Source organism: Vigna angularis, chromosome 3, assembly GCF_016808095.1.
Source record: "Vigna angularis cultivar LongXiaoDou No.4 chromosome 3, ASM1680809v1, whole genome shotgun sequence".
Lineage (NCBI taxonomy): Eukaryota > Viridiplantae > Streptophyta > Magnoliopsida > Fabales > Fabaceae > Vigna > Vigna angularis.
This window is the reverse complement of record NC_068972.1, coordinates 41,282,020-41,303,591: the sequence shown is the minus strand read 5'-3', so window position 1 is coordinate 41,303,591 and position 21,572 is coordinate 41,282,020. Positions and strand designations below refer to the sequence as shown.

General features: G+C 30.2%; 3 protein-coding genes across 4 annotated transcripts; 1 reads left to right on the top strand and 2 right to left on the bottom strand.

Moving 5' to 3' along the window:
• Window positions 1-4,559: 4,559 nt before the first annotated feature.
• LOC108324060 (uncharacterized) lies at window positions 4,560-8,379 on the bottom strand. The gene is made up of 2 exons (XM_017556858.2): window positions 7,798-8,379; window positions 4,560-5,098 (listed from the first exon to the last, which is right to left on the bottom strand). Exons 1-2 carry the CDS (start codon window positions 8,034-8,036, stop codon window positions 5,041-5,043), a joined length of 297 nt encoding a protein of 98 aa, XP_017412347.1. The 5' UTR covers window positions 8,037-8,379; the 3' UTR covers window positions 4,560-5,040.
• A 5,392-nt stretch (window positions 8,380-13,771) lies between these two features.
• On the top strand, window positions 13,772-17,891 carry LOC108326615 (actin-related protein 2/3 complex subunit 2B). Its single transcript, XM_017560213.2, has 10 exons — window positions 13,772-13,879; window positions 14,348-14,414; window positions 14,733-14,937; window positions 15,467-15,633; window positions 16,156-16,233; window positions 16,320-16,452; window positions 16,624-16,715; window positions 16,801-16,857; window positions 17,089-17,140; window positions 17,423-17,891. The coding sequence occupies exons 1-10, from the start codon at window positions 13,815-13,817 to the stop codon at window positions 17,524-17,526; spliced, it is 1,020 nt and encodes a 339-aa protein (XP_017415702.2). The 5' UTR covers window positions 13,772-13,814; the 3' UTR covers window positions 17,527-17,891.
• LOC108324388 (uncharacterized) lies at window positions 15,218-19,403 on the bottom strand. 2 transcript variants are annotated; one of them, XM_052875463.1, is made up of 2 exons: window positions 18,289-19,403; window positions 15,218-15,662 (listed from the first exon to the last, which is right to left on the bottom strand). In XM_052875463.1, the coding sequence occupies exon 1, from the start codon at window positions 19,235-19,237 to the stop codon at window positions 18,365-18,367; it is 873 nt and encodes a 290-aa protein (XP_052731423.1). In that variant the 5' UTR covers window positions 19,238-19,403; the 3' UTR covers window positions 15,218-15,662; window positions 18,289-18,364. The 2 variants fall into 2 exon arrangements, with proteins under 2 accessions (XP_052731423.1, XP_017412824.1); XM_017557335.2 differs by having other exon boundaries at window positions 18,293-19,403.
• Window positions 19,404-21,572: the final 2,169 nt, after the last annotated feature.

Sequence of the window (21,572 nt, the reverse complement as noted above, 5' to 3'; positions counted from 1 at the left end):
TTTAACCATTTTTGAAATTAAAATAATTATTTATAATGAAAGAAATTATTTACAAAAATAAATAAAAAGTATATATAATAAACTTGTAAAAATGATATATATTTATTTGTATAATTATAATAATAATAATAATAATGTTATTTCTTTAGCAAACGCATGTACTACATATTTTCACTACTATTATTAAAATGAATTTTCATGAGTGTTTTATTGTTAAAGGGCATCAATCTATTATTTTTGTTATCTTTTTCAATCATAGATACCAATAGAATTAATCTTATTTCGAACGTATAATTAAAATTATGAACCCAGCAATGCAAACTAAATATTGTAGCATAGATATGGACTACAACAACATATAAGTCTTAAGATAAATAAAATGTCTTAAAATCATAACATTATTAAAATCCTAATGACAACTATATACGAAGAATCTAACATGTTAGAATGACATTTTTTGTTGTCTTAAAAATGAAGTTTTGTTTCACTAATTATCATAAAGGATTTTTTTTTCTTTATCTATGCACTTCAAGATAACTTATTTTCCTTCACCTAAGTAGGTACCAATGTGTAAATGTGTTGGAAGTGTGCACTAGAGATAAGAGTAATTTAAAGTATATAAATAAATATAAATCTCATTTTACAAGTCGATGGATACAAATCTCATTTTATAAGTCGATTTTGTGAGATTAATTTTAGTTTAAAGTTTAATTCTTATTCATCTAAACACGCTAATATGTAAATGTGGGCAGTTGAATCAATAAAACTATCCATTGTCTTCCATATAAACACTTAAATATAACTTTCTCAAAAATCTTAGTTTCCTTAACCTCAACTACAATAATTCAGAACGTTTTTAGCCAAGAAACGTTGACTTCAGGTGTTGATGGTGCAAATTATAGTCTGGAAAACGCATTGCGGAAGTATGTTTTATCATATATACCATTAAACTTCAGCTTCAATATCATTCTTATATTTTTCATGTTAAAATTAATCTTTTTTCTATTATTATTATTATTAATCTTACTCATATTATTATTAATCTTATTCATATTAAAATTAGTGACCAAAATAATTGTTCGTAAAAATTTTAAAATTCTACTACCAAATGAGTGTCTCTTTTCATTATTTAATACTATTATCCAAATACATACTAGATTGTAGTGTATTTCTTCTAACCACTTTCATTTTTGTATATTTAAAAATCAATGTAAAAGGCTATAATTTTTTTTATCAAATTTAAGATAATAGACTTAATTTGTATGTGCCAACGAACTTATGAAAGATGTTTTTCTTAATAAATAGAGTCTCATCTTTAATTACAAAAGTGAGAGACACATGCATAATTGATGATTTCATAACATACTTAGTTATAGATCAAAGTTGAATGAATGTATGACACATTGTTGAAAAAGTATGAAAAACGAATTTATAAGTTGTTATATACTTAACAAAATAAAAAACCTTTCAAAGGAACATATGGATAAGATGAGTTAATAACTTGGAGTAAACACTAAAGTAAAAATGCGATGAATCCTTATAAAAATTTGAAGAGTAAACACAACTCATAATCAATTTTGTTAATGATTTACAATATCTTATACATCAAGAGAAAATATATTATATTACTTATGAAGATTTCAAGATTTCAACAATAAGTAAATAACATAAATGTATGTCAAATTATAAAAATGAATGTATTTGATGCATATTATAATGATAATTTTGGCATGCAATATGTCAAATTATTTTCAACATATGGTATCCAAGTAATTCTAAATTTAACATTTTAAAAAATTACTAGTAAATATAAAAAAAATTGTTTAAAATATATTTAAATGAATGGGAGGTCACTAGTTAAACAATACACAAATAATTAATAAGTAATTCTAAATTTAACATTTAGAACACAAGTATTGGTAAATATAAAAAACCATAATTTTTTTAAAAATATGTTTAGATGAAGGGGAGGTCATATCTAAATAAACTGGTGATATGTTTACCCAAATTACATTTTTTTGATCAAAAGTTTACTTTAAGCATTTCAGAAGTAAGAAAATAATGAAAAAACATAAAACTACAAACATTGAGTATGCAAATGGCCAACTTGACACTGAGCTGAAGCTTTTTCCAATGAAGAATGGTGAAAACAATGGATGAGCTTCTTTTCTTTACACCAAAAACTTCAAGCAACTCATGATTTTAACAACACAACACATGACTCACAAGTTCTTCAATATAATATGGATAATAAACGAGCTTACCCAATATAATGAGACAAAAAAATTTCACGTGTTGCTCACTCTTTGAAATTTTCAAAATTTATTTATTAAATAAATATCAATTATTAATTAGAAATAGACATAAAAAATATAATGGCTACAAAATCATTATATTAATTTAAAAATCATATATTAATTAAAATATCTTTCCATTTCATAAACGAAATATAAGTATAATAATTCCTTTTTTTTTTCAAATGTCAAATGGATACATCTGTACATTATATATGTCCAATCCAAAATGAATAAAGTTATTGTAATATAAAATATTGTTCACTAACCGAGGCAAACAACCACAAATTATTTGATAACGACTGAAGAATTTTAATATAATATATTACAAATATAAAAAGTATAATGCAATTTTACATATTATACTATAAATAAAATAATTTCACACTTCAACAAAATAGTTAGTCATATATATTTAGATATAATAAAGGTGAGATACAATATTCAAATACAATAAATAAGCCCTTTAATTGTACTTTTGTTTCTCTCAATGTTGCTGTGTGACTTTAATATTTCAAGTGTAATAATTGCAATTGGATTTCTTGGATATAGTTAATTGACATTTTAGTCCTCCAGGTTAAGTGTAACAATTAAGTTGTAATTGTGTAATTTTAGATTTTTTTCATTAATTAAAATTTGCTACTCACCTAATATAGACTTATGATGTATCTAAAGGATTAAAACTACTAAGTCCTGAAAGATCTAATTGGCACACAAAAAACCAAGACCTAAACACATTTAAGATACCTGAAATCTAAATTAAACAATTAGAATTAATAGATAAAAACATTTAAAATTGAGACATATTTTTTCTCTATATTCCAGTTTGCTTATGAATTTAAGCAATTGGGATTCTCTTTCGTACTGCAGAAATATGGAAATTATGAGCTGTAACTCTAAACTCTTCTCACTGTGAATCATGATGTCACAGAATTCCATTGTGGCATTTTCTGATTTCAGGCTAGTTAGCACTTATCTTCCTCTCTTTCTCACATATTTAATGTGTGTATGGCAGTAAATTAATTGTTTTTGAGTTTTGACAGAAGTGGGGAAAAGTGTAATGATCATACTAGTGGCAAAAATAGGAAGATCTAGGTTTAATTTGAATTTAAAGATATATCAGCTAAACCTCATTGAATATCAAATTTTAGAGAAAAAAAGTGGCAACACCTATAGTGAAGCAGAAGGGTCTGCAGCTTTGACAATGACATATCCTTCTAATTATAGATGTTACAATTACATAGAAGACTGTGATATCGAGGAAGATATAACATATGAAGATCTAATAGTGTGCTGACAATGACAACAACAACAACAATGAATTTGATGATGGAGATGGTAGTGAAGAGAATAAAGAGTTTGAAGCATGTGATCAGAACACAAGACATAAAGAGTTGATTAAGCTGTATTCCTTGTTGGCAGAAGAAGGAATAAAGAATCAATTGCCACTAGCTCCCACTGAACCTTACTTGAAATCATACTTATGTGGACAAAACAGAAGCAAGTGTCTGTCTACTGTAATGTGCCCTGTAGAGAACCAGACTCAGTGGAAAGCAATCAAAGCAAAAGTTACATCCGGTAATATGCAAAGGAGGAAGGTCATTGTTCCACCAGAGCCAAAGAAAGGCATGCCCTTAGCCTCAGAGACAAGCTTCGATTTCTCACCTTTCACGTCGGATTCAGAAGCACATAACTCCAACTCTTAGCCTCTATTGCCAGAAATTGCAGTTTATTCTAATTTTTCGAACTGGCTCGTTTCTATGAATCCTACTGCTCTATGACTACAGTTCATTGTTACCTATGCAGGCATGAAAGAGAATGAAAGATATAGAAAATATTAATTCATTGACTCGATTGGTGGAATTTTAGTTGGAAAGGAATCACACGGTTGACTACCATATAATATTGGCACCCTGTATGTGGACATCCATTATAGAAGAGGAGCATGAAGTTTGATTCTTCTGTTTATTCCTTCAACAAGTTGGTAAGAGCCAGTTGGAATGACTTAGTGTTCATATGTATAATTGTTATCCTGTGTTTTGCTGTCAATAGTTATGCATAATTGGAGTGAGGTTTTGTCTATGTTTGTATTCATGTTGGACCTAAAATAAAAGAAAGTAAATCTAACAAAGGATCAATTCATTTTTCAGTTTTACAAAAATTTAAAGACTTGGTCTTCTTCAAGATAACTTTGATTGATAAAACTCAACTTCTATAAGAGTTATTGTCAAGTCAAACACATGTAAGAGTAGATTCACATAAATAGAACTGAATATAAATGCTTATTCTAATTTCGACAGCAAAGGGAAAGCAGTACACAAGGACTGTTTCAGCATAATTATTTGAGAATGAATATCCAAATCATGAAAATTTATTCCATACATTGGGGAACAAAAAAACAAAAGGAAATATTTAATAAAGGTGCCTCCTCTTCAACTAGAAAACGGTGATTAAAGTTTAGTGCAGAGCTATCACCTCTCACATTTCTATCATGTGTACTTGATCTACATCCGAGAACTCACCCCAAAGTCCATATATGAAATCATGTCAAAACCCAGTGAAGGTGAAATGGATACACTTAGGTAGACATGAGAAGCTGCTTGTCTAGGTTTATTGGACTGTTGGTCCCACCTCAAAACACAGATCAAACCTGCTGAGTTGTCAAGTTTTGGTCAGAGTCAGGGCTGGCATGCCACAGTAATGCCCCATGATCCAGCAGAGTTTGAGACAATTATCAAGATGGTTTCTACATTATTGTGCAGATGCAAGAATCCGAATCCTCATCTTCTGAATCACTGGCATCACTGCATACAGAATGGGAGACCAAATGGGAAATAATTCTTGTATTATCTAAATAAATGATCCACATAAGACTGATTGTCACACTCAGTTACTTTTTTTGACATTGTAGTTGTATTGCATATGCATTGAACTTTATCCCAAATAGACAGACAAAATGGAAACATCTTTACTTCTTTTCTTGTTACTGTTTTCCTCCTTTGCCTTTCTTTAGGTGAAATTAAACAGGAGTTTAAAGAATTTTTTAGTACAGTTTAACAACATCCTTAACTCCACCCGCATAGGAACAACTCCAACACATCTGTATGAGTTCAGAAGATCAAGAAAACACACAAAATGAGACAAGTATAGTTTTCTCTAAAATGGAGAACAGTTGCTCACTTCAAGCAATATGGCTTCTATGATATATTTCTGTTCACATATATCAATAAAAATCCTTAAAACTAATGATTTCATATTAATTCTTTCTACTTTTCCCCAAGGGTTCTATATGTCATTAGCTTTATCCTTGTAATTTATATTTTCTGTAGGTGTCACCATAAGTTTACCCTCGTCAACAGATGCTATCATGTTTGTAACCTATCCTATATAAATAGGAACATAAGTTTTTTCCCCTTAATAGTGTCTCCTTAGTCTCACTAACAAAATACAGTAACCAATAAATCCCCCCTCAGCACAGCATAGGCTATTCTTAAGAATCCTTTTCAACTTCTCCATGAGTGAGAGAAAAATTAAATTCCACCCACGACTCATAAACCTGTACTTTCAAAATAAAACACCTTATGCACTCTTCCTCACCAAAAGTAGCCTGCATGTTCACTACTTTTTCTTCCTCTTATTAGCCCTTCATTTCCCCTCCTATCTAGAACAAAAGGTTCGTAAATTAACCTAATTAGTGCCAACAACTTACATTGACAGTTTCCTTGTAGTACAATTAAAATGCTGATTGTCAAATATTAAAATGCAAACTGGAGTTTAGGTCCTTGAAAGATTATGCACACATTGATTTATCCCTCCAAAGATCAGTTAACAACAAATTTTTTTGCACTCGTTAATGCTGGTGATGAATAAGGTTGAAAGCCCCACATGTATTTCTTTAGGTAAGAACAAAAACATGTAGGGATCGGGAATGTGATTTTAAAAGACAGGCTATGGCATATCAAATTCCATGTAAATTCTAAAAGCTGTGGGCTTAATTAAAACTCAAACATCACTTAGCTAGTATTTTACACGTCTGCACACAAAGTTGTAAGTCTAAGAAAACAAATCTTTCATAGTTTAAACATTAATTTAATGTTCTTTAGTCTTTTTCACTTTGCTAAACTGCTATGAAGCAAAGGAGTATGTGGTACATTTTTCGAGTACAGTCATGAGATAAGAAACTTGTGAGTCAATAGGAGAGGGTACCCTTAAGAGAGGACACAATATACTTCACTTTAATGAATAATAGTTAGTCAATGAGGGTGACACCAAGTGAAACAACTGAAGTGCCCTCCAAATTCCAATCCTATTGGGTACATGTCAAAGAAAACACCAGCTAAAAGTACCATCTACAGATTATCAGAAAGATACTCATAAAATAAAATGCCGTACAGTAAGTCCTAAGAAAACTCAGCAGTAGAAAGCAGGAGGATTTCAAATTTATTAGGTTAAATCAAACTAAGATCTGATGTCAAATGTAAGTCATGACACTGTACACATGGCAACCTATATGAGAGTAACCAATAGTTCTAAAGATCCCAAGACAACAAAAACACATGAATTAAGCTGAAATTGATTTTTCTTTTCTTAACAAAAAAAAGCAGTAAAAATCAAGAGTCAAGAATAAAAATTGTTTTCTATAAAACAAGGTAAAGCCCTTAGTTAAGTTGAAATTGACTTATTCTTTTCACTTTTGGTGATAGAACAAGAAAATCTCAAGTTCCAAATTCATATCTTGGAAAATGTCAGCACTGAGAAAAGGTCCAAAAGTCCAACATCAAAATAGTGAAATGAGAAGGAAAAAGAGGAACAAAAATGTTTAAATTAGAGGAATGCACCGGTTCAAAGAACCTCTAACGAAACAACAAAACCAAGCAACCATTAATTATCACCACCACACAAATATCCTGAGTATTATAAATATAAAATATATCAGTTTCACATTTCAACCTCAACTTGTCCTTCTGACAAAGACTTCCAAGTTTAATTACCTTCTGCTGATCCAATACTCCTAAAATAAAATATAGGTAATTTCAAAGAAATTAATGAAGTGATAATCATCATAAACTCCTCCGTAGATCAAATCAAGAGTAATGAACACGAAGATGACAGACACCAAAGTTTTCACAGAGTTCATTAACTCATTCCAGAGGAGCTGCTTATTTTGAGTAAAAGATTTAACAACACAAACAACCCACTAAATAGATTTACAGACATGTAATTACCACCCTAAACAGCAAAGATTTAGCAAAAACTAACCAAATGCCCCAAATTTGGAAGAAAAAAAAACATGTCAAAAACTTCTTTCCTCTTCTTACAGCAACACAAAACTGGACCAGTCAATTAGTGTGCAATAAATGTTCCAGGTATAAATATTAGAACATCAAAATCTTAAAATTGGAAATAAAAAAGAAAACAAATCTAACACAGTATAACAATTTTTGAATTCAAAACAGCCAAACTAAATTCGCTAAGATTTACCGAATTGATAAAAAAGAGGTACCTAGGCTCATATTCCAACACCTCAGCAAGTTTATTCCCATTCCTATCATTCCATTGCACACTCCGGCGAGTCTTGTCAGAGTTTCTGGACATACCGCCTCTCCGAGGAGGCAACAAAGAATTGGAATCACTATCATCATCTCCGTTGACATGATCTTCAACCTTTTCACTCCGCAAAGAAGAAGCCACCACAGGTTTGTGTTTATCCATGATGCAACCATTAACATCCTTGGAATCCATATCCACCACCAATCACACACACAAACACAAACAAAAGCAAAATTTCAACCCAGAAAATATTTAGAACAATGTGAAGACTTGAAAGAGACCCATTTGACTGAAAAACATGTTCCAATTCGAAATCTGAAAAAAGATCAAAACTTCGAATTGGAGGAACAAGTCTAAGTAAGGTCAACGCGTTCTCCAGGACGCTGATGCAAGGAGATCAATGGAAACAAACAATGAGAAGGGAAAAAAAATTGAAGTGAGAGTAAATTGTTAGAAGAGAATCTCAGTGTCATGAATAAAAATTCATTTCTCGAGAAAATGAGGGCAAAAAATTTCGTGTTGCAAAATAACAAGAGCATCGGAATATTTTTATATATTTATTTATAAAATGGGAGAAAAACCTCAACACGTAAGAACTTGAGAAAATAATAAAAAATAAAGAAATTGCCAAATAATTATAACTCGTTCTTTCTCCGAAATATTACACAAACAAAACCTATTTTCCAAACCAATTGCAAAAACCAAACCCTTTATTACAAATATTTACACAGTAATCACGGGTTCTTCTCCTATATCAGGAATTTTGACCTTTAAAAAAATATATAACATTAATAATTTTGAATTTATTATTATTAAAAATTTATAATATTTTAAAAGAATTTTTAGTTTAAATTTTATTAAAGTAACTTATTAAAAGAGTCTTTTTGACCTGGTAAAGCTTAGTTATTTATTTATTTATTTATTTCCTCTTGTAATATTCGTCTCGTTAGATTTAATAGAATCATTCAGTAATATTCGTCCGCAAAGTTATAAATAATTTCTAAAAATTATTAGAAAAAAAAATTCACGAAAAATTAAGTTGGCCATTAACTGGCAAAGTTATAAATATTTTTTTAATTATTTTTAAACCAACTTTAACTATATTATAACTATATAATTATTATATTTATGTTTAATTTTTGTTATATATAAAAAATAGGGTTGTAGTTTATTTTAAAATAATGAAAAATTTTAAAAAAATATCACTATATTATATTTGTAAGAAATAAGGCTTATATTAAGAAGTAAAAGTATAAAAAGATTAAATTTCATCTCAATTTAAAAATGAACAAAATTGTTAAATTTTAAAAAAATTATGACTAAATTGAATAAAATTAACGAAAATTTAAATTAAATTGAATATAAGACATTAACACTTGACATTTGACATTTGACATTTAACATTTAACAATAACACTAACACATGACATTATCATGTAATGTGATGCTCACTTGACACGTGAATCACTTTTTTCAAAATAAAAAAAAAAATATAGGTAACATATAGTACACAACTTTGTTAATTATTTAAATATTATTAGTAATGTAAGAACATAGAAAATAGAGTATTTAATGTAAATATGTGTATTAAAATAATTAGATCGAGTATTTTATTTTAAAAAAATAAGTCAACAATATAAATAGAAATTTTTAAACTCGTCTCATTACCTAAAACACCATTTATCTCTCTAAAACACTATTCTCTTAACCTCTCTACCATCTCTTTAAAATTTCTTACTCCTAAGTCATCTATTTGACAATCAAGAGGTGTTTAGGCGATCCTTGTGACAAGGATTACCTATCTACTCGATCAATTTGTTGTTTAGAGCAAGTAAGTTTTCACTTTTTTTCTTGGTTTCGATCCATGATCATGCGAAGAGAATATGTTTGCATGTGTCAAGAACTTCCCTTCTTCAATTTTTAGCTTAATTGAGGTTTTATGGTTTGTCTCCAATCACCAATCGGTGATTTGTAGGCTTTTTAGAAGTTTCTTGCAGTGGAAGCAACGGTCGGAGATTTCTAGAGCGGTAGAAGTTTTTTACGGTAAGGGAAGCTATAACCTTTGTCCTAATTTGTGATTATGTTAGAAGAAATATTATCTCTATGTGTTGTCGTTAAATTTGTAGAAAGGTATATGTTGGTTGTTTGAAGATTTTAGGAAATTGAGAATTTGACTATGTTTTATTAAGATGTTGGAATTGGATGTTTGTGATGTGTGAAATTGTATTGATTCTATGTAATGAAGTGATTTTAATGCTGGAAAATGAATGCAAAGTAATAAGTTTATAGAAGGGTATTTTTGTTTAGGTTTTAAGGTCAAAATGGGGGTTTTAAGGGGTGGATTATATAACTGAGTGTTGAAGTGGTGAAATAACTGGTTGAGTGTTGTTTTGAGGTCATTTTAGACTAGTAAGCATGGTTAAATTGAAAGAAATCTGGTGTGAAATATGTAAGAGTATTAGTGTTGAATTTGGAGGTATATTTAGGGTAAAAATGAGGTTTTGACTAGTGAGAGTTTGAGGTATGCAGTGGGGGCGATGTTTGACAATTGGAAGTGTGTTAAGAGATTTATTAGGACTTGTCTAAGCAGTTCAAATGAGAAAAGATTATTGTAAAATTGTCAGTGTTGCTTATATGATGAGTTTTTAGGTGTTTTTGGCTAAATTGGAGATTTTGCATGTTGAGATTTTGAGTTTTTGGTTTTGTGTATAAAGGGTCAATTTAGAAGTGTTGGTAGGCCATATGTGACTTGTTGAAGTCATTAAGTTTTTCAAAAATGAGATATAAGTTGTGGAATTCAAGTTGGGTCACTAAAGTGAGGTTTTGGTTAACTTTATATTGAAATATTGTGATCAATTAGTATAAAATGAATTTGGGATGGTTTAGACAGGTTTGGTTAAGTCAATTAAAGTTTAGAATACAATTTAGGAGTATTATAAGTTGGGAAATATACATGGAATAGGACATGAGTGGTGGAGAAGTGCAAATTATGCACTTTTGGTGCTGTAGAATTATGCAGTATTGCTGAGAGAGCCTAGTTGCCGAGCGAAAGGTAAATGAGCAGAGCCCACTGTTTCTGTTTTCGCATAGCGAGCAAAACACTTCTAGTTGAGCGAGAGTAGTCGTTGAGCGAGAGGTGAGTGAGCAAAACCCACCGTTTTCGCACAACAAGCTTGGTGCACTGAGCGACAATTCCAAAGCATGTTTTCTTCCTTTCTTTCTTTGTTTTCTTGTAACTTTGAACTATAATATTACGTTGATGATGGAGTAGAAGTATCTATGGTATTATATGATGGTTTATTCTTGAGATTATATATATATATATATATATATATATATATATATATATATATATATATATATATATATATATATATATATATATATATATATATATATATATATATATATATATATATATATATAAATGCGTTGGAAGTATGGTTAGTGGACGTAATTCCATGATTCGTTGAGAGATTTTATGGTAGTGCTTTGGATGTTGTTGTTGTATGAATGTATGGAGCTTTGAACTAGCGGTCTATTCCGACACTAATGATTATTCATTCTCCAAGTAGAGAGGGATGAGTTATGTGGTGAGAGTAGCGGGAGGTTCTTGTCTATAGGCTTTGATCATGGCCCTAGGCAACTAAAATGGACTAACCATGTCTATAGGCTTTGATCATTGATAACGGTTGATTTTACGTGTTTTTGTGTATATATTTTGGTGAATAAATCAACTCCTTCATGACTTTTACCTTGTTTTATCCTCAAGTTTAGTGTGTTTTCTAGTTTTCTTGTGTTTTTGTTAGTTTATGCTTGTTTTTACCTCTAATCTCTTTATTTAAGTGTGTGAAATAAATGAATAGGAAACAATTCTAATGGAGGAAAATAAGCAATAACTCAAGGAACATGTTTTGGGACAATAAAAAATCAATTTGAAACAAATACTCATATTGAACACCTTTGGAATTGCACAAGAAGTTGAATTTTAGAATGCTGTCAAAACTGGAATTGTCACAACTAAAATTTTAAACTTTATGTTTTGTAAATTACTCTGTTTCTTTAAAGTAAAACAAAGAAAAAGATAATGGAATAATGTATAAGCTAGTTTTTTTATAAATAAATATTAATTTATTTAAAAAATAATTTCTACACACAGTTTCCTATTAGCTTCTTCAAAATCTTATTTTAACTTATATATATAAGCTAACTTTTAGTTTATATATACAAAAGTTATATTTTTCTTATTTTTTTCTTCTTTAAAAGTATTTATAAAAGGTTTATTCTTCAATGAGCCTATATTGTACCTCACGACTTTTATACTTATTTTATTTTATTTTAATTGTCTTTTTCTCTTAAGTTTGAACCATAACACAATCATTTCATAATCACTATTCCTGTTATTTATTTATTTAGATATGATTTTGTGTTGCTAAAAGACTAAATTAAATTATTCTAGTGTATGAAATTTTTTTAATTATTTTTTTATTTTTTGAAATTATCGTATAATTTAAGACCATTCAATTTTGTATGATTTATCCAGGTATTGAAGATTGAAGAATTGACCACTGTATAGTCAAGGAGAAGTCAACCACCCCAAGTACCCAACACATCCTAATATTCCTAAACTTTTCAAGTGTAAAAGAAGTAAATAAATGTAAAAATTAACTATTTTTACAACTTAGGAATTATACCATATATAAGGCTATAAATTCAAATAAAATACTTTTTTTTCATTTATAAGACCTAACTTTAAAAGTAATTTTCAAAAGTGTCTAATAAAAAAATCTTAAAGTTGAAAAAAATAGCCTTCATTATATTTTGTAAGGAAAAAGGTTTTTCGAAAAGAGCTAGACATAATATAATTTTTTATACATATGGAAAGAAATGAAAAAATGAATTTTTTTTGAAACATACAGGAAAAATATAAAAAATTGAAATGAAAAAAGGTGAAAAAGACAATTATGTTAGCTTTTTTTTTTCAGAAAAATAATGATTTTTAGTTTGATATGGAGAATTATAAGCGTGAAAAGAAAGTATGAAAAATAAAATGTTTTTAAAAATGATGTAATGTTGCTTAGTCATTTTCAAGTAATCCAATCCTCTGAACATAGACTCAAACATCCTTGTATTGCATTAAAACACAAATGTCTAAGAGTTGCTTTTGGTCACATTTTCTTTTAAAAAAGATAACACCATCTAGAAGACGCTAGAACAATCATCATCGGAATTTCTCTACCAGCTTTCATTATCGTATATATTGAATACAAGATGTGTGTCTCAGTGTGAAGTTTTGAAAATTTACTAATAATAAAATTAATTTATAATGTATAAGTGGAAAATAAATATAAAAATTATATGATTTTTTTTATAAAATTTATTTAATAAATATAAAGAAAAATACAAAAGCAAAGATGAAATACAATTTTTATATCGGTTGAATATTGAATACGTGTATGAGAGAATCGATGGTATTAAAAACCAAATCTAACATTTATAAGAACATAAATTCTGACAAAACTAAATTGAAAATGTATTGTAACTACTAAAGAATGTGTGTGTGTGTGTATATATATATATATATATATATATATATATATATATATATATATATATATATATATATATATATATAATCATAAAAATATGAGAAGTTGGAGTACAAAGTTTTTAGATCCAAAAGATGAGTTTATGAATTAATTTGTTGATGAATGATAAAAGATAAAGATTGGAAAATGTGGGAAGGAGTGAAAGAGAAGGGAAAGTTACAGAAAGAAAGGATCAAAAAATGAAGCAACCAATGTTGAGTGAAAGAGAATGTGTGGCTATATGTGTGGATTTGCTTCAAAGCTTACCAAACATGATTGCAACATTGAACTTGCATTTTACTCAAACCTCTCTCAAATTGTATATCACTTCAACACAAGCCAAGAATTCACACAATTTCAGAAAAGAAGAGAAGAGAGTTATATGAGAATGGCATGCATAGATAGAGCATCTCCAGCACTCAACCAAATACTGCTAAAACTTTACTGGTAAGAAGACCTTATGTTGAAACTCATTGAGTTAAGGAGCCATAAAATTTCCTAGGCCTTATCTTATGTTGTTCAAATTTTCCTAGTACATGTGTCTGTTTTTGTTCTTTCCTTTTCTTTGGTTAGTTTTTTATGAGGGGAAGTTACAAAAGATAAAGTATGAGGTAAATTCATCACTAAAAATTATTTTCATAATGAAATCAATATATTAATGTTTATGCATTTACTTTAAGATTTTTTTATATGACATGGAAGATTAATGTAAAAGATTGAGAAACTAAATGAGAGTTAAAATCTCATATTAAATAAAAATTGACAAAAATACCAGTAATATACTCTTTCTAACGAATCTTCTCTAAAATATACCCATGAAAAGTAAATGTGTACATATCATGATAATATAGTTGCTTAAGTGGTAATCCTTATTAAGAAAAACAGTAGTTTAAGTGCTTGTCAATGACGTGGCAGTGCTGAGAAGGCCTTGGAGATTGATCATCACTTGTATGAATTTGGGTCAGTGGAGTACCATATTCAGGTAGAACTCTTATCTTGTCTCAGCTTGCACAATTAATCATACACTTTTTGTTGCACAATAAGCCAACAATAATCCAGTTCCTTGAGCAGAATCAACAAATAGCAAGTTCCTTTATTTCAAACAATAATGTTTGAAGTAAACCAGTGATGTAGTCAACTACCTCTCCTCACACAAAATGTGAAAAGGAACTTGGTACATGGCAGCAAATTACATGAAAAGAGTTTGCTTGCGTGCAAATCTTTAGATTTTTTAAGGATTTTAGATTGAAATTTAAACAAACTTTATAGGTAACGTTGATTATTTGTGTTATGTTTGCAGTCTCAAGCCTCTGATCCACAACTAGCCTACTTGTCAATATCAACGCCACCTCTTTGCCATGGTGTCCTGCCAAAGGAACTTTCTTCTAAGACCATTGAAATGGTTAAGGGTCTATGTCCTAATGTTGTGGAGATTATAGAGCCTGCCAAAGAAGGATACCAGCTTACTCTGAAGCTTAACCTTAATCAGATTCCAAGAAACAAAGGTTTGTTTCCCTTAACTACCAGCTTTGAACATGGTTGCCACATTCAACTTATAACAACAACAGTGATTACAAATATTTTATTCGTAATCAGTGTGAGCACTGAAAATAATGGAATGAAAAGTAGAAGAATTAATGGCTATCTAGTTCTCCTTCAATTCAAGAATAAATTCGTGAATTGAATGTTAATGTTCCTCACAAATTTTCAGGAAAGACTAAAGATGGGTGAAAGGAAACATCAGAATATTATACCAACATATGCTTATGCAAACTAAATACACAATTTGTGATATTATGAATACTCAAGCAAAATATATTTATTAAATTCGAAAAAAGAATTATAGTAGTCCAAGGAAATCTAATGAAAAATAAGTATAAAGATGTTGTGAACATTTAAATTGCTCAGAAAATCAAATATCTGCATAGAAAAGAAACACAAATAAACATTTTGTAGGCAGCTTTTCAGTAAATGGACTCGGATAATCTAACTTCACATTTCAACCTGTGTGATGATGCCAAATTCTTGTTCCAGACTATGATAAGATCATTAGGGAAATATCATCAGTACATTCAGTAATTCTGAGTTCACAGCTCAAAGAAATATTATGGAACGTGAATTCTGATGATGCACTTCAGGGGATGTACAAACCCATCAAACTAGTCTACCATCCAAGAGAACCTTTCTTTCTCATAAGACAGGTAATTCTTCCTTAACTTAATTTTTTAACCTGTCATGTCAAATGCAACAAAGAAAAACAAGAAAACAAAGTGTAAAAAGACCTTCCAAATAAAATGAACAAGATTACTATAATATATAGAATAATATTATATAAAAAATGTGAGGTGTTTCATGGGCACCGTATCATGTACTTAGGAAGTTAAGAACCTGAATCAAAGAATTGTCAGAACCATGGTTACAATAAACTAGGTGAGGTATGTCAACAAGTCAAGAAGTTGAGAATAATCTAAAATATTACACTACTAGCTTATTTTCACCAATTTACCATTCAAATATCAACAATGTAATAACACATGAAACCTCTCTTCCTCCATATTTTTGTCAGCTTATAACAACTACCTTCCAATTAGTTATTTTCCAGAAGAAGCAGAAATTCAACAACCAAGTAACCAAAGACAACTCATTACCAACTTCATGGTCTGAAAAGATATTAGTATGCTAAAGCTTTTCCAAATTCATCACCTAATACTTGCTACATGCAGCCACAAAGAATCATAGCAGTATTCCCAATTCGTTTCAAGGAAAAGTCAGATGTGACTATTGCCACAACTTTCTTTCAGGTTTGTAGCTGATAAAGCGAAACCAAGTAATTTATTTTCATCAACTCAATGTGCTCCGATCACATTTATTTACTATTCAATCACAGGAGCTTGTGGATGTGGGAAGTTCAGATAAATGGGCCAAGGTGCCACCCTGCAGCTGGTCAGCCATTCCTCCACCAGAGTTAAGAGGAGAAGCTTTTGAGGATTTGAGTACCAATGGAGGGTTTTTCACTTTTGGTATAATTTCATCATCCAGTAATTATGACATGAGCAACTTTCTTACAAACCAGAAACTGAGAACACAGTTTTGAAAATTTCTCTAAATTCAAGCAAGACATCAACAAAAGAATTGTTGAGGAAGTTGAATCCAAGGCATCTGACACTGACAACCTTTTACATGTTTAATAGATATCTCTTCTCGCCATGTTGAAGGCAATAGGCTAGACAAAACTGTCTGGAGTCTATTAAATTTTAGTACCTATGTTAGATATCATGTAAAGGTAACATCAATATTATTATTTCTTCTTAAAGTCTACTTAGTAAATCCCTTGATATTCCAAGTTTTGAAGGTATTGTGTACTGCAGAGCACCAAAGGTTTTATACAAAGAAGGATGAGGAAGCGTTTGGAAAGCTTAGTTGAGGTACAGAAGCACTTAATTTGAAGCATTAAGTTCATTGTCCGAACAAAGATATTCGAGCATTAAGACTCAAGGCATATAACGAGACCTAAATGGGACCCATTGTATGCTTAAAGTACCTACCTAAAGGCATTTCCTATTCCAGGAACTATATTATTTGCATAAAGAAATACACATTCACCATAAATAACTAAATCTAGTTACATAATTTTGATAGTTTTGTCTTTCATGCAGGTACTGCACCAAACAAACTCAGAAGAACATGAACAAACCAAACAACATCAAGGTCTACCTTCTGCTAACACATTTCAATATTGACAATATAATTCACAAATTAAGGAGACAAACTAAACTATAAACTTGGTTTAGAATTAAAAGTATTGTTTAATGGCTATACTGGCGATTTTTTTGTTTATGCCAGACAACATACTTGTGTTATAACATGCACATATTCAATTCATAGATATGAATGAAAACAATATAAAGTAAAAAAAAAAAAAGTAAGAAAGTTGAATGACAGCATTCCAGCATCCCAATTGTTCATTCACAATTGGTTTTCAATGTGCAGTATATAGGTACACAAAGAAACTAGTGAGATCAACAAAATATGTCATCCTGAAACAGATGGGGAACCTTTGGAAGAAAAATAAAGAGGATCGGTTTCCGACTTAAAATTAATGGATTTACACGGTTTCGTCAACGATGGTTGAGGTTCCCAAAATTTTCAACAGGATATACGAAAATATAGAGTAGAATTCAGTGCAACTATCATTTTATGTAATATATGGAGTTCATAAAGATGGCCCTAGAAAATGGATACTTCACTACCTATTGTATCATGCCTAACTATAAAATTTATATGGATTTCAACTACTTTATTGTAAACGAAAAGGAGCTTATTCATTGGTCTAGACATCTACCAAATTTGTAATGTTGCAAGTGTAATGTCTCTGTATAGCAATCACGATGAAGTTTTATACCCGAAGGTTTTACACAATATGAGTATAATCCTTTCAAGAGGGTTCCATTCCATCTAATGTTTGCTTCATTTAAGTATTCAAATAGATAAGTGTAAGATTGAAAAGTGAATTGCAAAAACAAGTCTGCTATCTGAATTAATTACTTCACAGTGTTGTTAAGTAACTGTTATTATCTGAAGTAATATAATTATTAATATGGTTCCAAATTGCATATTTTTAGTTTTGCATGTGGAATTCAGGTTACAACAGGCAGGCTTTAAATGTGTTCTCTTCAACAGAAGAGAAAACCAGTACAAATAAATAAGACCTTAACTTTAATCCAAATATCATTACTTTCATAGACTGTAACTGTAATTTGTAAACATTTATAGTTCAAAATACCATGATAAGAAACGTTGTTACAAAGTCAGCTCAACACATAAAACAAAATCAAAGGTAGGCAATAACAACCTACCTACCTGGCTGGTGAAAATCCAATGATTCACAATGCAAACTTCCCTTTCTGTTATTCTACCAAAGCCATTAACATTTCACTCCATCTCCAGATCCGGAAGAGCCAACGTCCGAAAGCTCGATGATTCACTTTCAGACAGCAAAGGTCCCTTTGCCTCCCCACTTTTCAAACTCCTGTTACCTGCCACCACCCCGAATGCCCCAAAAGCCAAAACCACCACCCCAATAGCATGCACAGTGAACAGAAAATTCATCAAAGTCACACCCCTCAAACTATCCTCATCAAGATCACAGTGCACATCAACAAGCTGCTTTTGGGACTCTAAAAAATTGATCTTTCTACACCCCTTCAGCCCAAACAAATCAGTGTACAAAGAAAACCCCACCTGCAACAACCAAGTGCCCTTAAACACCAACCCACAAGACAACAAAAACTCGGCAAAAAAAGCCGAAGGCTTAACCGCTAAGTAAATACAAGCACCAGCACACACCAGTGTCAACCCTCCCAAATATCCATACACAGAACCCGCAAGACCTGATACCCCTTTTTCCATCACAGAATACTCCAGCAAGAAAACAATCCCACCGGACAAAAAAACAAAACCTTCATCGACCAACGACGTTCCTCCCACGCGTTCACGGACTATGATCAAAATGGTCAAGAACCAGAAGGCCAAAATGGCCAGGGATTGTTGGAAGAAGGAGAATTTGTAAGCGGGGTGACCGGAAAACGAGAAGAAGAGGAAAAACTCGGTGAAAGAGAAGACGGGGAGGGCTATGAGGACAGCGTAGAGATCAAGGGTCTTCCACTTTGGGTCAGAGAAGTACCAAAGCTTGGAGCGGAAGTGAGAAGGGTTGTGAAGGTAAAGGGAAGTTGAAGAGACTAAGCGGCGAATGCCAACAGGGAAGAAGATGATGAAACCGGACAGATGGGTCGCCAACGATGCCATCTGCAGTGTAGTTATGTCTGTTAAGGTTGTTGTTTCCTTCCCTTTTGCTTTTCACTGAATCAAAAACACAGAAAATTATTGCAAATTGACGTTAAAGAAATCGAGATTTGGTACTTCTGTGAGACTCTTTCCAATCCAAATTACAAAAGCTTGTTCTTCTTACATTTCATTCTCTTTTTCTTTTTCAATTCATTTGATATTTTTATGTGTTACATTTCATTTTTTTTTTCAATTCATTTGATATTCAGCTCACTGCAATTGACTTTAGAATAATTTTTTTTATGCACGCAGTAGTTGTTATGAGTATTAGTTACTAAATTTTATTCTTTAAAATATATTTTGCCGACTAACTTAGGTTTTCTAGACGTGTCAATGAATTTAATTTATTACACTTTTCTCTTTATTAGGGTCATTCCTAATATATTGTGCGTTTGAGATGAAAAAATAGTTAAGTCTTTTATTAAAATTCAAACAAGCATTTAAGACGTAGAAAAAGATATAGAAAATAATCTAGTTCATAAAAGTGAAAAAATATCAACAATCTAAATTTTACCTTAGATCATCTTAATTTCAAAATAGATATTAAATTAATTAAATATAATAGAATAGAATATATATTATTATTTCTTTATTTTTATAAAGTTTAGCTTTCGATTAATCGACCGTTCTGAAATTTGATTATCGACTACTCATATATGTAATTTACTTTATTGATTTTTAGTTTCATAACAACTTTCGATTTCTTAAATAATTTTTTTTCATTTCTTGATATTCCCAGTAATTGGAAAAAATTTTACAGTCTTTAAACTCTTTAATTGATTTAAAAGATTAAGGAAACATGTTATTCAAATAATTTACTATATTTTGCATCTCAATTGAATATAACCTAGATCAACCTTTGTCTATTAAATATGTAATTTGTTTTAGAACACTTTTAAATTTCTATTTTATACAATCCGCAAATGCCTAAAAAAATTTAGAATTTGTAAAAAAGGTAAATATGCCTATTTTTCTAAAATATTATATTATATTTCATGTAGTTACTCTAAAATAATTTCATACTATAAATTAAGAATTAATTTAATATAATTTTTTTAATATAGTCAAATATTTTATTTTTTTAACTATTTGATATAAAGACATTTTAAATATATATTCTTTTAAGAAAATTTAGTAGATGTAAAATTACTATTATTTTTTTTACTTTAGTTAAATTGTTTATTTTACTCATTTGTTCTTTAAAATTCTATTTTTTTACAAAGATGACATAAATAGATAATGAAAAAGCTTATTAAAAATCTAAATATATCACTATGATCATATAACAATAAATACTGACTTTGACTTTGAGGACATTTGAGCCAGAAACTATAAGATAATACTGTAAACTCAAAGAAAAATTCACCTAAAAAAATAAAAAAACAAACTTAATCGGTTATTAAAACGAAAGTTTAATATTTTATTTGATTCGTAGTTTGGGACGATATGTTTAAAGTGATCATATCTTTTTTCAGGAGTTCACTATTATCCCATATTTTATAAAAACGATTCAAGTTGGTCATTTTGGCTTACAGATTTAAAAATCTAACTTTGTAATGTCAACTTTAGGCAATAATAAATTACATGTCCAGTTATGTGGCAACTGATCAAATTGATGTGACACTTGAGTATAGTTTTCTGAATTCAAGCACATTGTTTTATAGAACCTATGCAGTTTGAATGCCTCTTGTCTTTAACGAGCCTCATCAACCCAGTCAAAAGACTATGGTTCCTGAAAATCTCCATCTTGAAAACGTAACATATCGTTTCTCCTCCCTTTTCATTCCGATTTGAGAGTGTTTCGCAAGAAGAGAATTTCATATTGCAGCGTTTTGGGGTTTCCTTTTATTGTGTTTTAGATCTTGCAAATTTTAGGGATTTTAGATTAGGGTTTTGAATCAGAGTTGATTTTTACGTTTTGGGGTTCTTTTTTTGTTTGCGAATTGGGTTTCCTTTTCTTAGGTTAATTTCGCGGTTTAGGTTTCGGTGTTCATTATCTTGCAATTTGGGATTTCTCCTTACCTTGCTCCCTATTTTTAATTGTTTTGTGATTCTAGTATTCAATGTGTTGGGTGGTGGTGGAATGATGACTCCCCTTTGTTTTTTGTATTCTCTATGCATGAATGGATAGAGGAGAAAGGGAAAAAGAATGGAGATTTTGGATGATGACCGTGTGGGTTTCGAGAGTGTTATTATGTATGCGTTGAGCTTGAAAAATGATGGTGCAGGAATTGTGTGTTGATTGTGGGTTCGGGATCAAGAAAGAGGTAATGGGTTGTTGTTTTTCTATTTGTAC